The sequence below is a fragment of the Pleurodeles waltl genome, chromosome 5, assembly GCF_031143425.1.
Source record: "Pleurodeles waltl isolate 20211129_DDA chromosome 5, aPleWal1.hap1.20221129, whole genome shotgun sequence".
Lineage (NCBI taxonomy): Eukaryota > Metazoa > Chordata > Amphibia > Caudata > Salamandridae > Pleurodeles > Pleurodeles waltl.
This window is the reverse complement of record NC_090444.1, coordinates 1,804,184,821-1,804,211,113: the sequence shown is the minus strand read 5'-3', so window position 1 is coordinate 1,804,211,113 and position 26,293 is coordinate 1,804,184,821. Positions and strand designations below refer to the sequence as shown.

General features: G+C 46.1%; 1 protein-coding gene across 2 annotated transcripts in view; it reads right to left on the bottom strand.

Annotated features, from left to right (window-relative positions):
- The window catches only part of LOC138296817 (zinc finger protein 318-like), a 450,875-nt gene that overhangs the window by 45,113 nt on the left and 379,469 nt on the right, over nucleotides 1-26,293 (bottom strand). For both annotated transcript variants that reach the window (XM_069236271.1, XM_069236272.1), the window contains 2 exons: nucleotides 24,818-24,917; nucleotides 14,747-14,865 (listed from right to left, as the gene is read on the bottom strand). In XM_069236271.1, the coding sequence (XP_069092372.1) occupies nucleotides 14,747-14,865; nucleotides 24,818-24,917 (219 nt within the window). The remainder of the gene's footprint in view (nucleotides 1-14,746; nucleotides 14,866-24,817; nucleotides 24,918-26,293) is intronic.

Genomic DNA, 26,293 nt, shown 5'->3' with positions numbered 1-26,293 from the left:
TTTGTGTTGGATACATGCGTTGTATGATCTTGTTGAAATTTTGAATTCTTTGTGGACTTGGAGTGGTTACTCCTTTTGTTGTGTCTATTATGGCTCCCAGGTATTGTTGTACTTTGCAGGGCAAAATGTTGGATTTTGCAAAGTTGACGGTGAAACCTAGTTTGTAGAGGGTTTGTATGATTTGATTTGTGTGTTGTAAGCACTTTGTTAGTGAATTGGTTTTGATTAGCCAATCGTCTAGATACGGGAATACATGTATTTGCTGCCTTCTGAAGTGTGCAGCCACTACTGCTAGACATTTTGTAAAGACTCTTGGTGCGGTTGTTAAACCAAAAGGCAATACTTTGAATTGGTAATGTATTCCTTTGAATACGAACCGTAGGTATTTTCTGAGAGATGGATGTATTGGTATATGGAAATACGCGTCTTTGAGGTCTAAGGTTGTCATGTAGTCCTGTAGTTTTAGCAACGGTAACACCTCTTGTAGAGTGACCATGTGAAAGTGGTCTGATTTGATGTAGGTGTTTAGTATTCTGAGGTCTAGGATTGGTCTCAGTGTTTTGTCCTTTTTTGGTATTAAGAAGTACAGTGAATAGACTCCTGTGTTTGTTTGTGTGATTGGTACTAATTCGATTGCATTCTTTTGAAATAGTGCTTGAACTTCTATTTCCAGAAGGTCGGAATGTTGTTTTGACAATTTCTGTGCTTTTGGTGGTATGTTTGGGGGGAATTGTAGGAATTCTATGCAATAACCATGTTGGATAATTGCTAAGACCCAAGTGTCTGTAGTTATTTCCTCCCATGCTTTGTAATAATGACCTATTCTTCCCCCCACTGGTGTTGTGTGGAGGGGGTGAGTGACATCTGAGTCACTGCTTGGTTGTAGGGGTTTTGGGGCTTTGAAATTTTCCTCTATTCCTAGGGAATTGCCCTCCTCTGTATTGGCCCCGAAAGCCTCCCCTGTACTGTCCCTGGTAGCTGGACGGTGTTGCCTGCGAGGTGCTGGCTTGTGTGGCCTGACCCCGAAACCCCCCTCTAAAAGGTGTCTTGCGGAAGGTGCTGTAGGTTCCTCTGCTCTGCGGGGAGTAGAGTGCGCCCATGGCTTTAGCAGTGTCAGTGTCTTTTTTAAGTTTTTCGATTGCCGTGTCCACTTCTGGTCCGAACAGTTGTTTTTCGTTGAATGGCATATTGAGCACTGCCTGCTGTATCTCTGGTTTGAACCCAGACGTTCTTAGCCATGCATGCCTTCTAATGGTCACAAATGTATTAATTGTTCTTGCAGCTGTGTCTGCTGCGTCCATAGAAGATCGTATCTGGTTATTTGATATGTTCTGTCCTTCCTCAACCACCTGCTTTGCCCTTTTTTGAAGTTCCTTGGGTAGATGCTCGATGAGGTGTTGCATCTCATCCCAATGGGCTTTCATAGCGCGCAAGTAGTGCTTGAGAGTTAGCGATGCACCACTGGTTTGCAGCTTGTACTGCGACTCTTTTTCAGCTGCATCGAACTTGCGGCTCTCTTTATCTGGGGGTGGTGCGTCCCCAGATGTGTGGGAGTTGGCTCTCTTCCGAGCTGCTCCCACTACGACGGAATCTGGTGGCAGCTGTGTGGTGATGAAAACAGGGTCTGTAGGAGGTGCTTTATATTTCTTGTCCACCCTTGGCGTTATTGCCCTACTTTTGACCGGCTCCTTGAAGATTTCCTTTGCGTGCCGAAGCATACCTGGCAGCATAGGCAGGCTTTGGTAGGAGCTGTGGGTGGAGGAGAGGGTGTTGAATAAAAAGTCATCCTCGACTTGTTCTGAGTGGAGGTTTACGTTGTGGAATTGTGATGCTCTAGCCACCACTTGAGAATATGCTGTGCTGTCTTCAGGTGGTGAGGGCTTTGTTGGATATGCCTCCGGACTATTGTCCGACACTGGGGCGTCATATAAGTCCCAAGCGTCTTGATCCTGGTCACCTTGGCTCATGGTGGTGTGAGCCGGGGAATGTGACTGAGTTTGCGTCGGTGAGACGTTAATTACAGGTGGAGGAGAGGGTGGCGGAGTCACCTTTTTCACCATCTTTGTTTGTGGCGCCTGGTCTGATTGAAACTCCAGTCTCCTTTTTCTCCTGATAGGGGGAAGGGTACTTATTCTTCCTGTTCCCTGCTGTATGAAAATACGTTTTTGCGTATGGTCCACGTCGGTGGATTGCAGCTCTTCCTCAAACCTATGCTTTCGCATCTGAGAGGACAGCGATTGCTCCTCTGTATAACAGCCTGGACCTGGGTCGGTTACGGGTTGTTTCGGCACCGAAACTCTGCCTGTATCTTTTTTCGGCTCCGAGGTGGCTTTTTTCTTTTTTAGAGTCGAAACCTCTCGGCGTCGATCTTCGTCGGTGCCGCTGTCTCAGCGTCGAGCCGTTTCTACACCGCTATCTCGGTGTCGTTGCTTCTCTCCAGCACTTTCTCGATTCCGAGAAGGCTGCGTGCCGGTGTCTCGACCGGAGTCGGACGATCTCGGCACTGTTTGGGCCTTTTTCGGTGCCGATGGTCGGTCACCGAACTTATGGGTGGAGCCATGGCCTGGTGGCAGTGGCGTCCCCTGGGCCTTGTCATTTTTCTTATGTGTTGTTTTCGACGTCTTAATCACGGTTCTTTGATCGTCGAATTCCTCGGAGTCCGATTAGTGGATCGAAAAGGTTTCTTCTTCCTCTTGTTCCTCGAACTCTCGGTGCGCTGTCGGCGTGGACGCCATCTGAAGTCTCCTGGCTCGACGGTCACGGAGTGTCTTTCGGGACCGGAACGCGCGACAGGCCTCGCAAGTCTCCTCACTGTGCTCAGGTGACAGGCACAGGTTACAGACCAAATGTTGGTCTGTATACGGGTATTTGTTGTGGCATTTGGGACAAAAACGGAACGGGGTCCGTTCCATCGGCGGTGTTGGACACGCGGTCGGGCCGACCAGGCCCCGACGGGGGGATCGAAAAGTACCCCGAAGGGCACCGGAGCGCGTCGATCTTCGATGCGGTGTTGAATCTAACTACGCCGATCCCGAACGCAACAATACCGATGAAAATCTTCCGAAATCTACTAACTTTCCGTTCCGAAACTCGGAGCGACAGGAACACGTCCGAACCCGATGGCGGAAAGAAAACAATCGAAGATGGAGTCGACGCCCATGCGCAATGGAGACAAAAGGAGGAGTCACTCGGTCCCGTGACTCGAAAGACTTCTTCGAAGAAAAACAACTTGTAACACTCCGACCCAACACCAGATGGCGAGCTATCAGAACATGTGTATCTACAGCGACAGATGCCATCGAACCTACAGTTACAGTCAAGTAACAAATTTTCTTACTACAGTATTGGAACTTTATGCTTGAATCAGTATAGCAAGCAGTAATGAAGCACACTGAATAATACGTATCACCACAATCACTGAAATAAACATCACCATGAATGACAGAAGAAATATTAAATAAGCAATGAATATGCGAAGAGAACATTACTGTAGCATGATAAATAAATAATACACCAAAGAAAGAAAATAATGCTATACAATGTGCGTGAAACATACTGGGCTGACGGGGATAAATGAAATTAAGAAAATACAACAGCTCACCGTTACTGGAATAAATGCAGTAATACCTCTTGTCCTACTGCCACATCACCCTGCTGTGTTTCTTCCAAACAATAATGCCTCGCAAATGTTATGCATTGACTTCCAGGTGGCCGCCCTGCAGATGTCCTGAACGGGCACTCCTGCGGAGAGCGCCGTGGATGCAGCCATTGCCCTGGTTGAGTGTGCATGAGTTGGTTCAAGTAAAGGTTTTCCTGCTGCTGTATGACAATAGTTAATAGCAGAGGCTATTCATCTTGCAATCCCCTGCTTGGACAACGACTGGCCTTTCTTAGGATCATTGAATGCTATTAGAAGTTGATTTGATTTTCTAAAATGCCTAGTTCTATCCAGATAAAACTTAAGGCACCTCTTAACGTCCAATGAATGAAGAGCCTGTTCCGCCGGTGTTGAAGGATTTGGGAAATACAACTTTACTACCACGAGTTGATTAATGTGGAAATCCAAAGGAACTTTAGGTATAAACTTTGGATTTGTTCATAAGACTACCCTGTCTCTCTTGAACTGTGAGAAAGGGTCTTGAATAGTGAATGATTAGATATTGCTCACTCTTCTGGCTGAGGTAAGAGCGAGAAGGAGAGCGACTTTCCAGGATAAAAATGTTAAGTCTGCCCTGTGAATAGGCTAGAACGGAGGCTTCAATAATTCAGACAACACAGGTTAAGCGGCCACGATGGTGGAGGAGGTCTGACTGGTGGGAAAGATCGGAACAGCCCTTTAAGAAATATTTTGATGACCCTTGTGGACCACAGAGGAGGTGCGTTGTCCTTACGTCAATGGGGGAAATTGCTAAGTGAACTCTAATTGAAGAGTTTGCCAAACCTGATCTGGCCAGATGGAGAAGATAAGGTAGCATCTGCTCCGGTAATGAAGAGAAAGGATGTACCTGAGCCTGCGCACACCATGAGCAAAACCTTTTCCACTTCTGACGATAACATTTATTGGTACGGTCAGCTGTAGCTCTGGCTATCTGGCTAGGATGACTCTACGTTCCTAAGGAATACTCAGGTATGCAAATTCATGGTGTTCAGGAACCAGGCTGTCAAGTGAAGTGAAGCTGGATCCGGGTGGAGAATTTGACCCTTGCTCATTGTAAGGAGGGACGGAATTACTGGAAGAGGGATGCTGTGGCTCTCAGAGGAGAAGCAGGTCTGTATACCAATACTGCTGAGGCCATGCTGGAGTGATCAGGAGAAGTCTGCAGCGTTCATTCTTGATCTTTGCCAGTACTCTCGGTATGAGGGGAATGGGAAGAAAAGCGTAAGCATAAATTCCTGACCATGCCATCGAAAATGCATTCATCCAAGAGCCCAGATGGTAATCCTGATTTGCAAAGAACCAGCATTTTGTATTCTGCCGGGTGGCGAAGAGGTTCAGGTTTGGTTTTCCCCATAGGGAGAAAACTCAATTTAACACTCCTTGATCCAGCTCCCACTCGTGGTTGGATGACACTGACCTGCTCAGACAGTCCGCTATGACGTTCTGAATGCCTGGGACGTGTTCTGTTCGAAGGTTTATTTTGTGACTGATGGACCAGTTCCAATTGCGTTGAGATTCTTTCGATAAGAGGAGAGATCTTGTTCCTCCCTGCTTGTAGACATAATGCATAGTTGTAGTGTTGTCTGTCCGAATGAGTACTGATGAGCTCCTTATCTTTGGAAGGAAAGCGCTAAGCGGACTGTATTCAATTCGAGGTAATTGATGTGAAAAGACCTCTGATGTGGCTTCCATTTGCCCCTGACTTGCAAGTGCTGAAGAAAGATCCCCAACCTTCGAGAGATGCATCGGAAGTGATCACCCACGGGGCTGGTTAGAGGAGCAAAGAAAGTCCCACCAACAATTGAGGCTCCTAAGTCTACCAGGCCAGAGATGATATCATGGGTTTCATTATCCTAATTATATCATCGAAAGACCCCTTGGGCTATGTCCACTGAACGTCCAAGCTGTTCCTGGAGGGGTCGCATTTTGAAACAACAGAACGGTACCAGTGGAATGCAGGAGGACATCATTCCCAACAGTGACTTGAAGAGGCGAACTGAAACATACTTTCTTTTATGCAGAAGCCTGGCCAGGGATATGAGCTTTTTCAGCCTCTCTCCTGTAGGAGATGCCTTGTTGGAGGATGAGTCTAATATCGCCCCCTGAAATGTAGGCCCAGATTTATGAACAGCTCCACGCAGGTGTATGTCGACCTAAGAGCCTGAGATCTGGACTTGGCCTTGACGAGCCAATCGTCCAAATACAGAAATACCTGATGGTTGTGCCTTCTGACGAATGTTGCGACTAGAGCCAAACATTTTGTAAAAATTCTCACAGCTGATTCCCAGTCGGAAAGGAAGCACCTTGAACTGGAAATGCTCTCCGGCTACTACAAATGTGAGATATTTCCTGTGGGGAGGGTGTATAGGGATATGGAATTATGCGTCCTGCAAATCGAGGGTGGACATGAAATCTCCTGAATTTAGAAGGAACATGATATCTGTTAAGGTAATCATGCGAAACGACTGCTTCTTGAGATAAGTATTGAGATCCCTGAAATCTAAGATTGGGTGCCAGCTTTTCCACTTCTTTTGAATCAGGAAGAACCGAGAATAAAATTCCCTCTTTTTGTCTTAATACGGAACTCTCTCTATACCTCCCTTGAGGAGCATTGATTCAACTTCCTGTTTGAGCAGATGTAAGTGTTTCACCATTAGTGGAAGGGGGGTGGGGGAGTCTTGCATGAGGAATCTGCAGGAATTCCAAAGCATGGCCAAATTGGATCAGGTTTAAGACCCATTGGTCTGATGTAATTTTTTTGCCCATTGTGAAAGTGGTAGGAAATACTTCCCCCTATTTTTGTATCTGAGGAAATGCACGTAGCTGGAGTCACTAGAAAGTCATTGTGTGCGTCCTTCGCTTATCTTCCTGCTCTTCCCAGTGTGCGCTGTTCTCGAATATGCCGCTTGTGCAGGCAGTCTCTGTTGGTACTGAGAACGAAAGGACAGACGCAGCGGAGACAGAGGGGTATCTGTGTTGGTGGAATCCTCCCCTGTAAGATGAATACCCCGACCTCTAGCACCCCGAAAAGGTTGCCTTCTAAACTGTAGCGTGCCAAGGGACCTGGCTGTGTCCGTGTTGGCCTTTATGGACTGAAGTGCATCGTCAATATGTTTTCCGAAGAGGGCTTCTCCTTCAAAAGGCAAGTCTAGAATCTTGTTCTGAACCTCCGGTCGAAACGAAGTTGCACGAAGCCAACCCTGCCTTCTTAATAAGCTGTGCCTGCCAGCTGCCGAAACGCCGTGGTAGCGATATCCATTGCACAGTCTATAACCTCACCGGAAGACATTTCACCTTCCTGCAAGATTTTTCTCACCTCCTTTGAGTCCTCTGGTAGTTGAGGAGCAGTAGGGAGCAATGTCTGCCCATAACTGCCTGTCGTACCTGCCAATTTGGTCAAAAAGTTAAAGGCTCTTATCATAAGAGAAGACATCAAGGAGAAACGCTTCCCTATATTATCCAGTCTTCTACCCCCCTTGTCTGGTGGAGCAGATATTGGTGCCGAAGGGTTTCTGGACCTGCGCTGTGCAGCTTGGGTAATAACTGAGTCCGGTTTGGGGTGCCCCATGAGGCAGGCCGGGGATTCCTCAGGTACCTTATATTTTTTATCTAGACGAGGCAAGACAGGAGTGGCGGTAGCCGGGTTTTTCATCACCCTGATGCCTTCATCCCATAAATAGTCCACTATTGGCATCAATTTTATACTCGTTTGAAAAGGTTCTTGTAAGGAAATGCCTCCTTGGCATGGTTACCCCATAACTTTTTGCCTTTGCTGATGTTAAGTTTTGATTGAAAGTGTGCTGGGATCCTGCTAACCAGGCCCCAGCACCAGTGTTCTTTCCCTAAATTGTACATTTGCTTCCACAATTGGCACAGCCCTGGCACTCAAATAAGTCCCTTGTAACTGGTACCCCTGGTACCAAGGGCCCTGATGCCAGGGAAGGTCTCTAGGGCTGCAGCATGTCTTATGCCACCCTGGGGACCCCGCACTTAGCACATGCACACTGCCTCACAGCTTGTGTGTGCTGGTGGGGAGAAAATGACTAAGTAGACACGGCACTCCCCTCAGGGTGCCATGCCAACCTCACACTGCCTGTGGCATAGGTAAGTCACCCCTCTAGCAGGCCTTACAGCCCTAAGGCAGGGTGCACTATACCTCAGGTGAGGGCATATGTGTATGAGCACTATGCCCCTAAAGGGTCTAAGCAAAACCTTAGACATTGTAAATGCAGGGTAGCCATAAGAGTATATGGTCTGGGAGTTAGTCAAACACGAACTCCACAGTTCCATAATGGCTACACTGAAAACTGGGAAGTTTGGTATCAAACTTCGCAGCACAATAAATGCACACCGATGCCAGTGTGCAATTTATTGTAACATGCACCCAGAGGGCATCTTAGAGATCCCCCCTGAATACCACTTCACGACTTCTAGTGTAGGCTGACCAGTTCCTGCCACAAACCAGACAAGTTGCTGGCCACATGGGCAGAGTGCCTTTGTCACTCTGTGGCCAGGAACAAAGCCTGTACTCGGTGGAGGTGCTTCACACCTCCCCCTGCAGGAACTGTAACACCTGGCGGTGAGCCTCAAAGGCTCATCCCTTTTGTTACAGCGCCTCAGGGCATCCCAGCTAGTGGAGATGCCCGCCCCTCCGGCCAATCCCCCCACTTTTGGCGGCAAAGCTGGAGGAGATAATGAGAAAAACAAGGAGTCACCCCCCATCAGTCAGGACAGCCCCTAAGGTGCCCTGAGCTGAGGTGACCCCTGCCTTTAGAAATCCTCCATCTTAGTTTTGGAGGATTCCCCCAATAGGATTAGGGATGTGCCCCCTCTCTCCACAGGGAGGAGGCACAAAGAGGGTGTAGCCACCCTCCAGGACAGTAGCCATTGGCTACTGCCCTCTCAGACCTAAACACACCCCTAAATTTAGTATTTAGGGGCACCCCAGAACCCAGGAAATCAGATTCCTGCAACCTGAACTACAAAGAAGGACTGCTGACCTACAAGCCTGCAGAGACGATGGACGACAACAAACTTGCAACTCTTCAACAACTTTAAAGACTTCACGTTTCCCAACAGAAGCGTGAGACTTCCCACTCTGCACCAGATGCCCCCAGCTCGAGATCCAGAGAACAAACACCACATGGAGGACTCCCTGGCGACTGCGACCGTGATTAGCCCAAGACGACTCCCCTGAGCCCCCACAGCGACGCCTGCAGACAGAATCCAGAGGCTCCCCCTGACCGCGACTGCCTGTAACAAGGGACCCGACGCCTGGAACAAGCACTGCACCGCAGCCCCCAGGACCTGAAGGAACCGAACCTCAGTGCAGGAGTGAACCCCAGGCCTAGCCCAGGTGGTGGCTGTGCCGAGAAGCCCCCACCCTGTGCCTGCACCGCTAGAGTGACCCCCGGGTCCCTCCATTGAATCCTATCTAAAACCTGACGCCTGCTTTGCACACTGCAGCCGGCTGCCCTGGGCCGCTGAGGGTGTGTTTTGTGTGCCTAATTGTGTCCCTTCCAGTGCTCTACAAAACCCTCCTGGTCTTCCCCCCGAGGACGCGGGTACTTAGCTGCTGGCTGACTGGAACCGGAGCACTCCTGTTCTCCATAGGCGCCTATGTGTTTTGGGCACATCTTTGACCTTATGCACCTGACAGGCCTCGAGCTGCTGGTGTGGTAACTTTGGGGTTGACTTGAACCCCAACGGTGGGCTGCCTATGCCCAGGAACTGAGACTTGTAAGTGTTTTACTTACCTGACAAACTAACCATTACTTACCTCCCCCATGAACTGTTGATTTTTGCACTGTGTCCTCTTTTAAAATAGCTTATTGCCATTTTAACAAAGACTGTATATGATATTGCTTTTATTCAAAGTTCCTAACTTACCTATGTGAAGTACCTTGCATTTTTGTGTTTACTTCAAAATCTTGAACCTGTGGTTCTTAAAATAAACCAAGAAAATATTTTTCTATATAAAAACCTATTGGCCTGGAGTAAGTCTTTGAGTGTGTGTTCCTCATTTATTGCCTGTGTGTGTACAACAAATGCTTAACACTACCCTCTGATAAGCCTACTGATCGACCACACTACCACAAAATAGAGCATTGGAATTATCTAATTTTGCCACTATCTTACCCCTAAGGGGAACCCTTGGACTCTGGGCACACTATTTCTTACTTTGAAATAGTATATACAGAGCCAACTTCCTACAGTTCTTCACAATCAAAGGAAACAATCCATTCGTTTTGTTGGCACGGGCAGCTCAAACCTCTTTGCAGCTCTTTGTAACAAACTATGAAAACCTCCAATGTCACCCAGGGGGGAATCTAATGGGACAGAGGAAGGTGAAAATGGAGTAGGAATTTGGTAATCATCCCACTCTGTTATTGCATCCGGCAATTCTCCCTCCTCTCTGCCCTCGTCCTATGATGACAGATCCTGTGTCAGAACTGATATAGGTGTATGCGGTGGTATATCTAACTGTGGAACCCCAGGATGAATAGGAGTGGAAGGAAGAGACACAGAGGGTGGCAAAGATGGTTGATGTACTTCCGAGCCGGATGGCGGAAATCGCCTTGTGTGGTCCTCTAACATCAATTGTAAGTCTGCTACAAGAGATCCCGGCAAAGGGACAATTTGTTCTTGATAAGGATACTGCTGTGTCTGCAAATAAAAGGATTGGGGACCGTGCTGCATATACTTCTCCAAGTCCTGACACTTCACATGCAGTTCTGAAGGGCTATGTGCAATCCCAAACGGGACCTCATCCTCTGAATCGTCCTCCTCTAAAAGGATGTGTAGGTAACAATGATACCACCTTACTTGGTGATGGAAGCAATGGCGACAGCAATTCAGATTTTTTTAATATTTTTTTTACCGTCAACAGTATCGTCGACGGAGTCAACTGTGCCGACGGTGAAACTCGTCGACGAGGTTGTCAACGATGGTAATAGTGTCATCGTTGACGATGGTCTCACCGACGGTTTCGTTGATGGAGAAACGATGAGTACATTGATCGTCGACGACGTGACTGAAAAACCGTTCGACGAGGATGTCGTTGAGGTAACCATCTTTGAAGCAGAACCTGCTGTAGAGATAGTCTATGTTGTGGCAGTCAACGATGAGGCCATATACACTCCTTTTGATGCTGCCGTTGACGGTGTCGTCATCGTACTTCTTCCAGATGTTTTTTTGAAAGTGTGTTTTACCACAGAAAGTAGTGTTGGGGGCTCAAAAAAGGCTTTTTTGCTGCGTTCTGAGGAAACAGAATGCTCTTTAGAGTCTCTTTTGGATTATACAGAACTCCTGTGAGGAGAACTGGAAGGGCTGTATGCTTTAGAAGACACTTGTTTTTTCTTTTTGAGAGCTTCTTTAGGTGGATCCTCAGAAAGATGAGCTTGAGGAGATCTGCCCCTTTTTTGGAACTTTCTTGATGAAGAGTACGACTCTTCACTATCAGAACCAGAAACGGGGTTTGATCTGAATTTCAATTTCTGTAGCCAGTTCAGTAGACTACCCTCCCTGTCCTTGAGGGTTTTTTTTAGACAAAGGACTGTATACCTTATAGTCCTTGGCTACTTGATCAGGATAGAGGCAATAAATGCAGTCCTTGTGTGGATCTTCAAAATTAAGGGCCTGATTCTAACTTTTGAGGACGGTGTTAAACCGTCCCAAATGTGGCGGATATACCACCTACCGTATTACGAGTCCATTATATCCTATGGAACTCGTAATACGGTAGGTGGTATATCCACCACTTTTGGGACGGTTTAACACCGTCCTCCAAAGTTAGAATCAGGCCCTAAGTCTCTTTTTTCCACAGGTTCTACAGGCTCTAAAAAGGCTTTTCTTTTACTTGTCTGACATGTTGAAATTTTGAAAAAATAGAATTCCCTTAGGCCAGGGAAATTTTTTAAGCCTTACTTGCTGAAGAAATCTTCTTTCTCTGTCAGAAAAAGCACTAGAAATAGATCTTTGCAGATTTGACTGAGTAGAGCTCAGTGGAGACTCCCTATTACGACGTATGGAAGAAAACCTGAGGGAATGGAGCTTCTCACAAGAGGGTTCTAGAGGGAGGGGAAGTCTGATTGGCTGAGACTTGGGTTTGGTCCTTTTCGCTCAAAGAGACAAGGATAGGCTAGTAAGTTGAAAGCCTTTGGGCTTTTTTCCCCCATTACAGTTGCTTCTACATTGCTATTTTAATGTACCCGGGACTCCCATCTCGACGACGGGGAATGATTCAAGCATGTGAATCTATGAAGTAATAGGGTCTCTATCCCTAGTTTCCAAGTAGACTTATTAGGGCTAGAAAATACCTGCTATTTAAAATTCCAACTTTTAAACTGAGAATGAGAAGAACATTCTTCTTCCTAGCAGCAAAAGCATGTAACAAGCTCCCCTCTTGTGATTTGCTCCATCAAACTGGAGTCTCAAATCTAACTAGCATTGGCCAAGCCATATGCAAGAGTTATTGGCTTTGCCAATGTGCTCTAGCCACGTTCACCAGCAGGGCTGCTGTTCAGCATGGCTAAATTAGTAGCATGGAAGAAAGTGGTGTGGAGTGTCACAAAGGGGAATGGATAAGAGTGGATTAGTGTTGTTGAGTGGAGTGGCAGAGTGTCATGTATTCGAGTGGCACAGTGTGGAGTCAGAGTGAAATACATTGGAGTAGCAAAGTAGTCGTCTGAAGCTTCAGAGGTCGCTGGACCCTGTGGAACGCGTCGATGTTGCAGTTTTTCTTGAAGTGGGGAGACAGGCCGGTAGAGCTGGGGACAAAGCAGTTGGTGTCTCCGTCTTCTCTGCAGGGCTTTCAGGTCAGCAGTCCTTCTTCGTCTTAGGTTGCAGGAATCTATCTTGCTAGGTTCTTGGAGCCCCTAAATACTCAATTTAGGGGTGTGTTTAGGTCTGAGGGCTTAGTAGCCAATGGCTACTAGCCCTGAGGGTGGCTACACCCTCTTTGTGCCTCCTCCCTGAGGGGAGGGGGGCACATCCCTAATCCTATTGGGGGAATCCTTCATCTGCAAGATGGAGGATTTCTAAAAGTCAGAGTCACCTCAGCTCAGGACACCTTAGGGGCTGCCCTGACTGGCCAGTGACGACTCCTTGTTTTTCTCATTATCTCCTCCGGCCTTGCCGCCAAAAGTGGGGCCATGGCCGGAGGGGGCGGGCAACTCCACTAGCTGGAGTGCCCTGGGGTGCTGTAACAAAGGGGGTGAGCATTTGAGGCTCACCGCCAGGTGTTACAGTTCCTGCAGGGGGAGGTGAGAAGCACCTCCACCCAGTACACGCTTTGTTACTAGCCAGAGTGACAAAGGCACTCTCCCCATGTGGCCAGCAACATGTCTGGTGTGTGGCAGGCTGCTAAAACTTGTCAGTCCACACTAGAAGTCGGGTATGGTTTCAGGGGGCTTCTCTAAGATGCCCTCTGGGGTGTATTTCACAATAAAATGTACACTGGCATCAGTGTGCATTTATTGTGCTGAGAAGTTTGATATCAAACTTCCCAGTTTTCAGTGTAGCCATTATGGTGCTGTGGAGTTCGTGTATGACAGACTCCCAGACCATATACTCTTATGGCTACTCTGCACTTACAATGTCTAAGGTTTTGCTTAGACACTGTAGGGGCATAGTGCTCATGCATCTATGCCCTCACCTATGGTATAGTGCACCCTGCCTTAGGGCTGTAAGGCCTGCTAGAGGGGTGACTTATCTATGCCATAGGCAGTGGGAGGTTGTCATGGCACCCTGAGGGGAGTGCCATGTCGACTTAGTCATTTTCTCCCCACCAGCACACACACGCTGGCAAGCAGTGTGTCTGTGCTGAGTGAGGGGTCTCCAGGGTGGCATAAGATATGCTGCAGCCCTCAAAGACCTTCCCTGGCATCAGGGCCCTTGGTACCAGGTGTACCAGTTACAAGGGACTTACCTGGATGCCAGGGTGTGCCAATTGTGGAAACAAAGATACAGGTTAGGGAAAGAACACTGGTGCTTGGGCCTGGTTAGCAGGCCTCAGCACACTTTCAAATCATAACTTGGCATCAGCAAAGGCAAAAGGTCAGGGGGTAACCATGCCAAGGAGGCATTTCCTTACAAATACTCACACAGTTCATTTAAATGTGTGCTAGAAAACAAATCCTCTTTCCTACACTGAGTACCCAGCAAGATTGTCACATAAATCCTCTCACTAAAGTCAGAGAAAGAGAAGTAAACAAGCACTTACAACTTGGAAGACAGCAGTTGACAGTTCACCTGTCTTTGAATGCACACAAACGTGACGATATAAGAAAAAGATCTGAAGGCCTGTTAACAGAAAGCAAGCTCAAGGAAGGATACAGAAAACACTGTTTAGGCAGTGGGAGTAATGAACTGAGCTAGGAGAGCCTAAACCAAATAAAACCAGCAAAGGGAACGCCAGAAAGTGTGAGTTACAAACCACAAAGGCAATGGTAATCAATGAGCAGAATGCATTCCTAGGTCAACTTTCTGAAAGTCCTCAAGATGTGTATAGCAAACCAGACAGGTAGGCTTCGATCTAAAAACTACAGAAGACCTGATCATTTGCTACATCGTAAATTATCTGTGCATTGGACAGTTACTCAGGGTATTTGACCAGAACTGGGAGGCCTCATGGGGAAGCTGGACACACTTTAGAAATTAGACCATTATGCATTTTACTGCATATCAAGACACTACATGCATCAGTTCCACACCCTGTTTTCTTCCCAGTGCTTCTGTCACATCATGGAAAAACAAACACTCTTAAGCCAAAGGGACAACAAACAATATATCAGGATTGATTAACTCATTTAGGGAAATTCTTCTCAAATACCCCTCTATGAATAAGGCACTGGGTCAAAAATATAATATCTGAAGTTGTTTGCACGAGCACAAATATCTTATTTGGTGGCTTTCTTTCACAACACATCATTACAACATATTAGACACAACTAAGACTGTCAAGTTACAGTTGTCACTCACATAGTGCAAAGACCAAAGTAAGTTGTAAAACTGAACTGAGTTTTAATCAATGGAAGAGCCAGAAATGACACCCAGCCCCCAAGTGAATTGGATGCATAGGGAACTAACCTTATAACTTTCATTATGACCGTAGCTTTTAACATGCTGTTCAGCACATAGTTGATCTCCAAAGAAATCTTCACAGAGCTCACAGTAAAACCCAGTGACTGGCATCAAAAATTCTGAACCTAAAAGGTAACATTGGTTTAAAGGTTAAATAAAACAGAAAATATTCAATGTTCTTTCCTAACAAGGCAAATGGATGACAGGGTATCTCACTTCTGGCATTAGGCAAAGATGCTTTGAGTCTTTACGGGCTTCATTCTTAAGGGGCACCCCAATATTACCAGCTTAACTGACTCCTAAAGTGCTTCCAACGACTGACTTTTTTCTTTTTATGTTTGCATAACTCATTTCACATGATTTATTATTAGCTTATGTGACAATTTTGCAGTATTGGATTAGCACTCCTCCACTTTAATCATGATGAAAATTAGTTACTTACCTGTAACTGTGGTACTCCAGTATTGGTATCTTTCATAGATTCACATGCTTGAATCATCCCCGTCGTTGAGGTGGGAGCCTCACGGTAACCTGAAATACACATAGCAGTACACTTTATACACTAGGCCCCAAGGGCCCCCTTAGGGTTTTTTTTTTATAGTCTATCCATGTCGTTTTGCAAAAAGACCCAAAGTTGAACCTCAGCCAATCAGGTGTCCACACCCTCTAGAATACTCCCAACAGAGGCTCTTTCCCTCAGATTTTCTAGTAAGAGTGTGAAGTTAAGAGCTCATGTAGAGGGGGGGCGAGGGGGGACATTGTCCTGATATACATCCACTGGCTCTCCGTGGCACACACTTCCGCATGACTGCCTGCAGCTACTGGCTAAACATCAGAATATCAATAGAAATGAGAGCAACAGTACCTCCAGTTAGTGTTCAATTGCAATGTAACAATGTTCCTCTGTATGTAACAATCAGTCATAATAAACATAGATCTCTGCATTACTACAAATATGTAGCATGCTACGATAATCCAGCTCTAGCATAAGCATAAGAAATAGAACACATGTAATCTTGATTAGAATAAGAAACCGTTGTTCACCTTACCCTGCTTGCGGAGGTGGGATGATCCAAGAGGCTCACCGTACCAAAATAAATGCCTCAAGACTGCTTCACCCACTGCTGTGTCCATGTTATTCGCCTTATCGAGACAGTACTGTTTCATGAACGTATGCTGGCTGGACCATGTGGCCGCTCTACAGATCTGCCGTAGGGGTACTCCTGCGAAGAGGGCAGCAGATGCGGCTACCGCCCTTGTCGTGTGGGCTCTTACCCTGCTGTGGAGAGGCTTACCAACCTGAATATGACAGAATTGGACTTGCAGGCCAATCCACAGTCTGTTTGGATACTGCAAAGCCCTTCCTTGCATTTCCAAAGGCCACGAACAACTGGTCTGACTTGCGTATGCTCTGAGTCTTTTGTAGGTAAAACTTTAGACATCTTTTAACGTCCAGGGATTGCAATGCTTTTTCTGCCACTGTCTGCGGATTAGGAAAAAAGGTTTTCAAAACAACTAGTTCATTCAGATGGAAAGTTGAGGGCACTTTCGGAATGTACTTAGGATTCGTTCTCAGAATCACACTAGTAGTGGTGAACTGAAGAAAAGGCTCTTTGATGGTGAATGCCTGTATGTCACTCACTCTCTTAGCTGAAGTAAGAGCCAGGAACAACTCAGTTTTCCATGAAATTAACTTTAACTCCACTCTATGGATGGGCTCAAAAGTAGGTTTTGTGAGCTGCCCCAGGACCACGTTTAGGGACCACAACGGTGGAGGCTTCTGCACTGGTGGAAAAGCACGAAACAGGCCTTTAAGGAACTGCTTTACAATTCTGGTGGAATATATTGAAACCGTATCCTGAGATCTGCGGTATCTTGAAATTGCCGCCACATGCACGCGGATTGAAGAGTATGAGAGTCCAGACTTTGCCAGGTGTAACAAGTACGTTAGTACCTGTTCTGGAGGGGAGGCGATCGGGTGGATCCCTTCAGCTGCGCACCACAGACAAAAACGCTTCCATTTCAACCTGTAGGTTCTATTGGTAGTATCCGCTCTAGCTCCGGCTAGAATCTCCCTACATTCAGAAGAGATGTTTACAGCTGAGTACTCATGGAACTCAGGAGCCAGGCCGATGAGTGGAGAGATGACGGATCCGGATGTCTGACTTGGCCCCGGTGCATCGTTAATAGGGATGATTTCCATTTGAGTAGCACATGTGGTTGTTCCGAGAGCATGAGGAGCTCCGTGAACCACACCTGTCTGGGCCATCTCGGTGCTATTAATAGGAGGCGACAACCCTCCGCCTTCATCTTGCTGATGACTCTCGGTATCAGTGGGATAGGGGGAAAGGCGTAGGCATAAACGCAGGACCATCTCATAGAAAATGCATTCCCCCACTATCCTCTTTGGGGAAGTCAGCTTGCGTAGTAAGGGCATTTCTTGTTCTCGAACGTGGCATACAGATCGATGTTTGGTCTGCCCCATAACTGTAAGAGTTGGTCCAGAATCTCCTGGTCTAGTTCCCACTCGTGGTAGGGGATAATTGTCCTGCTCAGGGTATCCGCCAGCACGTTGATGTGTCCTGGGACATGCTCTGCTTTCAGAGAAATGTTGTGCGCTATGGCACATTTCCAGATGTTTTGAGCCTGCTGCAACAGCTGTAGAGACCTTGTGCCACCCTGTTTGTTTAGGTAAAACATGCTTGTGGTATTGTCCGTCCTGATTAAGACATCTGAACCCTGAAGCCTTGGTAAGAAAGCTTTTAGAGCGAAATCTATTGCTTTGAGCTCCAGCTGATTCATGTGGAGCTGTCTGTCCTTTGGAGTCCAAGACCCACTGATTCGAAGATCTTGAAGGTGGGCACCCCAACCTTTGAGGGAGGCATCCGTCGTCACGATATAGCGAGGCACCTGATGAAGAAATGTGAGACCGCTGGATAAATTTGCCGGTGTCGCCCACCATGCCATGGCTGCTCTCATTTCCGGTGTGACGAGAATTTTGTCCTCGAAAGAACCCTGAACCTGGCACCACTGCACATCCAATTGCTCTTGCAGGGGCCGCATATACAGTCTGGAACCAGCGGAATGCATGACGAGATGATTCCCAGCAATGACTTCTAAGTGCAAACTGAAACTCACTTTTTTGCCGAGAGGTTGCGGGCTAACCTGTTGAGCTTTAATTTCCTTTCCTGCGATGGGTACGCCTTGCTTTGGACAGTGTCCAGTACCGCTCCTAAGAAGTTCAATGTCTGCGTGAGGTGAAGATGCGACTTCTGGTAGTTGACGGTAAGCCCCAGATTGTCGAACAACTGGAGGCAGAGAGATATGTGACGCACCACTTGACCTTTTGAGGGTGCTCTGATGAGCCAGTCATCGAGATAGGGAAACACCTGCATGCCCGACTGGCGAAGATGAGCTGCTACTGGAGCCAGCATCTTTGTAAAAATTCTGGGGGCTGATTTTAAACCGAAAGGTAGGACCCAGAACTGTAGATGCATACCAGCTACCTTGAACCTGAGGAATTTTCGATGGTTGCGGTGTATCTGAACATGAAAATACCCATCCTGGAGGTCTAGGGATGCCATATCATCTCCAGGACTCAGGAGGCGCAAGATGTCCTGCAGTGTTACCACCCTGAACGATTGTTTCTTCAGAAACTTATTTAGCGACCTTAAGTCTAGAATGGGGTGCCAGTCTCCTGAAGGTTTCTTTACCAGAAAGAAGCGTGAGTAGAACCCCTCGCTCCTGTGAGGAGCAGGGACCAGCTCTATTGCTCCCTTGCGTAGCTTCAATTGTACTTTCTTGAAGAGTTGGGCTACTCGTGGAGGGCCCGACTGAGCGACGTCCGGTGGTTTCTGTATGAACTCCAGAGTATGCCCTCTAGCCACTACATCCAACACCCACCTGTCTGATGTTATTACTTTCCAACGAAGGAAGTGAGAAGTGATGCGACCCCTGACCTTCAAGCCTCTTGTAGTGTAGGAAGCTGGTATGGCTAGCTGGTCATTATTTTCTTCATGGTATCTCTTCCCTGTGGCGCTGGTCTTCCCTTCGCCGGGTGCAGATATGCTGCGGTAGGTGGTAAGCGGTAATGCTGCTGATGTTGGCTGTATTGCTGTCTGGGTCCTGCTGTAGAGGACTGATACTGGGGTCTGTGTTGTTGAAAACCCCTTCGAAAGGAGTAATTTCCTCTACCTCTTGCCCCACGAAAGGGCTGTCTGCGGTACTGCAAGGTACCAAGCGATCTCACAGTGTCAGTATCTGTTTTGATGGACTGTGGCATGTCGTCAACATGCTTCCCAAATAGACTTTCCCCATCATACGCCATATCTAGAATGCGGCTCTGGAATTCTGGGCGGAAGGAGGTAGACTTGAGCCACCCCTGCCTACGCAAGACCGCTGCTCCTGCGAGCTGTCAGAAACCTGTTAACGAAATGTCTATCACGCAGTCAATGATTTCCGCTGAGATCCGCTCACCCTCTTGCAGCACTTTCTTTGCTTCCACCTTGACATCCCCAGGTAACAAATCCACGTAAGCTGACATGTCCGCCCACATCTGGCGATCGTACCTCCCTAGTATGGCCAAGGAGATGGCCGCCTTTACTGTGATCGCCACCACCGAGGAGAACTTTTTACCAATGTTATCCAACCTCCTCCCATCCTTGTCTGGAGGCGCTGCGATAGGTGACGAAGGGTTCTTTGATAGACGTGCAGCCTGGGATATTACAGAATCCGGCTTTGGTTGCGATATTAAACAGGCTGGAGTGTTGTCAGGGGCCTTGTATTTCTTTTCCAGCTTTTGCATCTGTGAAGGCACTGTGGCTGGGTTCTTCATTGCCTTCAATCCCTCCTGCCATAGGAAGTCCACTATTGGGATCGCTCTTACTGATTTCCTTGATGGTTCCTTGAAATAATATAAGAAACAATCTGTTTCCTGGGAAATGATAGGCAAGTGAATCTCTTGGCCGACCTTTCCATTAAGTTGTGGAAACCCCCGATGTCCTTAGGAGGTGAATCAACCGGTCCTGCTGCCGGTGGTGACGGCGTGGGAATGAGGTAGTCATCCCACTCACTAGGGGCCGCCTAAGAAATCTCTCTTTCTTCCCTCTCCATCTGTCGAGATGTGTTCATCTTGTGGCGGTGGAACCAATGGGACACCTCTGTGCGGTGTTCCTGGGAGGCTGGTAAAAGGGGTCTGCATAGGTGTCCGTTGACTGTAAGGTCTAGATGGAGTTACCGGCGTTGACAGTGGGAACCGTCTATAGTAGTCTTTCAGCATACTGTGTAGATCTGTCACCAGAGACCTGGGCATGGGGAAAGAAGATTCCTGCTCCCCCATTGGGTATGAAGAGCCCTCCTGATATATAGTTGAGGAATAATAGAGCTGCTGCTGCCCTTCTTCCTCCTCATCCAAGTCTTGGCATTTTACATGCAGCTGAGATGGACTACTGGCTGCACCGAACATTCCCATCCTGGGAATAATTGTCCTCATCGTCATCCATGAGATGCTGCGGGGGATATGACAAGACTTTACTTGGAGACGTATGTCTTGGAAGGATTGATAATGGTCTTTCTCACATGGTAATAAAAGAAAGAGGGAGAAATCTTGTGGACTCATGCTGTGCTCCGAAATCTCCTGAGGGTGGCATGATGGTCAACGATTGTGTGGACAAAGTTCCATCCCTGCCGCTGACACTGCAGTGTTAGTCGTCGACAGTCCCCTCGTCGACGGGTATTGCCGTAGACAGGACTCTCGTCGATAGTTGTGCCGTTGACAGATCTGTTGTCGATGGTGGAGGTGCCGTTGACGGGTCTCTCGCAGACAGATCTCCTGTCAACGGTTGTCTGGTCGACGACCCAGGTGTGCTCGTCAACGTCTTTTTCCTCATCCTTGCGGACATGTGCTTCATCGACTATGCCTTTTTGAATATTTTAGCAGTTATGATCGTCGTCGATGAAAACGGTGATGATGTTAGGATCATTGGAGACACCGCCGTAAAAGTAGACGTTGTCACTGTGACTGTCGACGGGGTCGTCGACAAACGTCTTTTTGGGGAACATCAGAGGAAGGCCTTACCGGATCAATCGTCGGCGACAGGGACAGAGGCACCTTTTGGGGGTGCCTCCCCCCCCCCCAGGCATCGTAGGCTCTGAACAAACCTTTTTAGGAGTTTTGCCTGGGTCTGATCCGGCAGTAGCAGGCTCTTGGCGCCCGTTTCTCCATAGATTTATGTTTTGTCTTCTTAATCACCTTCTTTGGGGGTTCCTCGGATAGTCTTCCCTTCTCTCCAGGATGTTTGAGGGAGCGAGATAATGCTTCACTCTCATCTGAGGATGGATTTTCCATGGCCTTCTGTCTCAGGAACCACAACAGAAGCCTACCCTCATGGTCCTTGAGGGTTTTCTGACTAAAGGTGCAACAGATTTTACAGTCTCTCACCTTGTGGTCAGGATGCAGGCAATAGATACACTTTCTGTGGGGGTCATCAACGTGAAGTCTCATCTTCCCACAGCTGCCACAATCTCTAAACAGACCTTTCTTAGTCTGCTGAGACATGTTAGAATGGTAAAAGTGAAATTTTCTGAGAGACTCCCTTCACACGACGTGCAGTAGAAAATCTAATGGAAAGAGCCTCTGTTGGGAGTGTTCTAGAGGGTGTGGACGCCTGATTGGCCGAGGTTCAACTTTGGGTCTTTTTGCACAACGACACGGATAGACAATAAAAAAACCTAAGGGGGCACTTGGGGCCTAGTGTATAAAGTGTACTGCTATGTGTATTTCAGGTTACCGTGAGGCTCCCACCTCGACAACGGGGATGATTCAAGCATGTGAATCTATGAAAGATCCAATACTGGAGAATATATACTTATTAAATGCTATTCTTGAGGTTAACATTAGTTATCCACAAGACAAATTTAGAGATTGAGATACAGACACTTGATGACTGCACATCTATTCACTGTGAGTGTGGTACTTATACCAAAGAATTGTCCCTAAAAGTGTTTTTTATTGTGTGGAATATTAGATCATTATCAATTGCAACTAATTTTTCTTATTTCAATATTATACACTCAACCATTCATGCATGCAGTGAGTTATAGCTAATCATAAAAAAAACAAATAAATACAGAATGTTAACAAAGCATTGCGGGCTCACCCCTGTATTTCCTCCCCTTCCATTCCTGTAAGGCCTCCTCAAACCCTCCTTTCACTTAATCTCAAATGCGGCCACACATCAAAAGTATTCTGGAAGCCTGGGTTGCACTGACCACATAGGGGTACTCCCCCACCCCCCTTAACTCTCTTTCTCTCCTCCCCCTCATTTCTGTTTTTCTTATTTTTACAATTCTCTGCAATTGTTGTGATTTTTTATACTGCTTTGCAGAGGCAACCAGGCATGCCTGGTTGGAGCAGCAACATACACGTTGCAGCTGCAAGTTCACAGCCCTTTGTCACACTGCTCCTGCAATTTGGCAGCTTATTGCTTACGCTTACTGTAAGAATTTTTTATGAAGAACCAAAAAAAAAAAAAAAAATAAATCCCACAATTCTGGGGAAAAAAGCACTGCAAGCTCACTAGAAGTCGAAAAGAAAGCTACTTGTAATAAACAAGTATTGTGTGACGCCACCTTATAACATCTCTTTCTTGATCACTTTTCTCAGTGGCAAGTCCTGGTGCCATTGGGGTGGCAGTAACCTGCAACATGACTGGATCCTGGGGTCTGGAATAGCCACACGTATCCAACTCGGTCAAGGATAAAAAAAAAAAAAAAAAAATGTAACACCCAACAGACCACCATAGACTGATACACAGCCCCTAGGCAGCAGGAAAGCCAGCAATTACCATACCGAAATGGCCAGCAGGAGCTGCAGGGACCCACAGGGGTGCAAATCCTGGCAGCCATCGAAGCTTCCAATATAGCAGTAGAAGCCGAAATTAGACAATAGCCCTTGATGTCAGCTTACTGTGTGCAGACATCCGTAAGGTGAATGAAAGGTTTGTCACAACGGAACAGGTGGGTGAGCTACAGTAAGAGGTGAAATTCCTAAAGGCCATGGTAGAGGCATTCAAGATGCAGACTAAAAACCCAGAACTGAAAGTCGATGACAGAGGGGAAGGAGCTTGCAGATATAATTTGCAATTTGTAGGCTCTCCAGATGTGGCTGAGGGTACTGCACTAGAACTTATTTGTTTTTGAAGATTGGATAAGACAGCTTCTCGATGCCAGACTGTCCCAATTCTTTGTGGTGGAGAGGGTGCACGGGGCACCCCCAGGGTCTCTGCCTGCCACACCCTGGGGGTGCCCCGTGAACTATCGTTGCTAAATTACTTAATCGAAGGGACCGGGACGCTATTCTACAGGGCATATACAAAAATGGATTTCCCAAATACGATAACCATGTAATCAGAAAATTCCCAGACTACACCTGATTAGTTCAACAACCCTCTAGTTGACTAATGGGGTATGGTCGTTAAGTACTTCTAGCAAGGCAGATGTGTTTCACTGTGGCAAATGTTCCTCAAAGCAGCCATATTAGCCATGTTTTACAAACCGCACTTCCAACCCGACACCGGCTATGACTGGAAGCGTTCCACCCCCAGGATCACTTTGCATCTTGCACCATAAGGTGAGGAATAATTTTTTACTTTACAGCTGGCTGTCTAATGGTCGTTACCATGCTGCCCACTGTTCAGCTCAATAGCTTTTTAACAACCAGTTCCTGTACTGTTCGCACACAGATGTGCACATTACCATATTTCTGCACCAGTCGCATAACCACTTCTGGGTAATCAATGTGCCTGGCTTTTCTTTGCATTGATATTATGTGGTCATTGTTCTGCCTAGTGGACCCTGCTATATTTATTTCTGCACTGCAAGGAAGCTTCCCTGTCTTTCAGTCCATGTAATTGTCCTGGCACACACTACTGTGTCCTCGCGAAGTTGCTGCAATGCATGGTTCAGGTAATTTTTCTCAAAAGCACAGCATTTTCCTTCATGTTTGTTTTCATGTTTTACAGATGGCCACCATTCCTGTCCTATGCCATTCTGCCAAACAATTATGCATAATTCTAGTAGTTAGAGATACATGTTTACTATTCTCACCTTTCATTGCTTCCTCTTCCCCCACGCGGTATAGACATTTCTATTAATGTTATCCACCCTTTATAGAGTTTCTTTAACTTCTACTGCACAGCTGCTCAAATTAAAACGTACCAAAAAACATTAACAATATAGACCAAACCTAATGCATTTACTGATGCTTGTTTCTTTCCCAGCTGGGATACTTGGAAAGGTATTTTTTGTCTATAAAGAGTGGAAAAAAATTAAAGGATAATCAAAATCCCTACAAGGAAATTCTTAAGCCATCAAAAGATGTTAAGCGAAACATCATAGGACTAAATGGAATGGATTTTTGAGTGAAAAAAGGGTTTAAAAAGAGTCAGAAAGGTTCTGCAATCTCAGCACTAGCCGGACGAAATTACAGATGTTATCGCTAGTAAATGTCTGTACAAAGCACAATAGAACAGGGAGTTTCTAGGCTCTGCAAAAATGCTGCCTAGTAAGGTGTGTTTCTCTTCAGTTCTAACATGTTTTTAGAGTTAAGTTTGGGTTCAGCAAGCTAGGATGTTGCTGCTAAGAGGTTTTCTGTTTATTATTAGCATTTTTTCTCCATTTGAAATCTGGTATACCGGCCTTGTGATAGACTGCAGTTTCTAAGTTACTAATTCTCAATGAGGACTCTGGGATGCAGAAATGAGTTTTATAAATAGTATAATTGCTGTGCCACTAGATGCAAAGTATAGAACTAAATTTTGGAAAAAAAATATTTGTTCACTGAGGGGTGTACTTTCAAATTCAGTTTTGCTTACAGTTGATTTAGATTTTTTCCCACCCCACCCTGTAAATGTGGGGCACGTTTATGATAAGCGTCAAAGCTGTTAATGTTACATACATGTTGGTTTTCCTCATTCACAACAAATGGCTCTGAAATTTGTTTTCTTGTGATATTCACTTCTCGGATAGGCACACTTTACTACTAACAATTCAAATGTTTCATGAAAGCGGAGGATATACCTTTGGCGGGGACAGATATTTTATTGGTTGTTTTTGTTGCATCTTGTTTAGCATCAACTTGGCCCTTGTTGGCCCATGGTCTCTTGTATGGATCCAGGGTCTATAGGAAAAAAGCACAAAGATTAAATGCTTATGTTTATTAATACAAATAGTTACCCATTTCAAACCACTCTCTTCTTCCTTACTCTATATTTCTCACCGTTAAGGAAGAAAAACTATTCTCTTCTCTGTAACTACAACTCTTCAGCTTTTGCTATATTTAAAAAAAAAATACTTACTTGTATTTAGCATTCTCAGTCATCACCATCATGGTAAAAGTGTGGTATACTGTAGGTAAATAGCAGCTTTAAAACCAGTAAAAAAACACATTCTTGGGCAATATGTTCGTACCCAGTTCTTACTCTGATAGTCATGACAGTTTTTGGGGAAATTTATATCTTGTTTGTGTTTTAATATGTACAGTCCATTAGTTTTACTAAACACATTTTACAACAAAATTCTTAGCAGTGAGTTAGCTGCAAAAAAGGACTTATCACAGAAATTAACATTCCTTGCTCACAATACGCCATAAATGAAGACAACAAACGCTTCAGCATGAGCATAACGAAACTCTGAAGGTAATTTTCTAGTGGGATAGCAATCAGCTAAAAGATTAAGAGCACAGGTGTCTACCACATCAGGTAGGCAATTCCCGCTTCCATAACAAAGAAGATAATATCTTAGCGCTCATGCTGCGACTGCCTGTAGTCAAGAAATGTGGATAGACAAAATGTTCTGAGGATGGAATAAGAGGGAAAGAGCATTTTAGACTAGTGTGTTTAAAAAAACGGAGGGCTAAGACGTTCAGTGGGCATGTAAACTCAAAGCATGGTTACTCTAGAAAGCTAGAGCAAAACTGTGACGAAAGGAATTAGTATAGGATAGGAGGTACATTAAAAAATGAGGTTTGTAACAAGGTGTGAAGTATGAGAATGGGTAGGGGAATAGCTTTTTTTGAGGAGCAGGATGTGGAAAAAAGCTTTTATGGAGTGCCTATAACAAGTACAACTCTCCCAATATTCTAAATATCTTTTTTCTAAGCCAATGCACACATGGTCCCAGCATGCCAAGGAATATGTTCTGAAACAATGGCCTCTCACTGTTTAACGCCAGAGTAAAGGTACTTTATTGCAGTAACACAAATACTAGAAAACTGGACAGGCAATCCCCCAACTGGAGGTAAGTAAACACACTATTCTATACATGTTAGTAATTAGTAAAGTGCATAGAAAGCAATAAGCATTGACAACAGTGATGGCCCTAGGGGAGGGCCAAACCATATATTAAAAAAGTGGAATGTGAAAGGCAGTCCCCCACCCAAGGAAGTTGAATCAGTAGGAGGGAGCTGGAAGTAGCCATGACCAGCTAGGTCTGATCCATCAGCTGCTGCTGAGTTTATTATCTGGCTGGATACCAGACCACCTTCATTCAGAATTT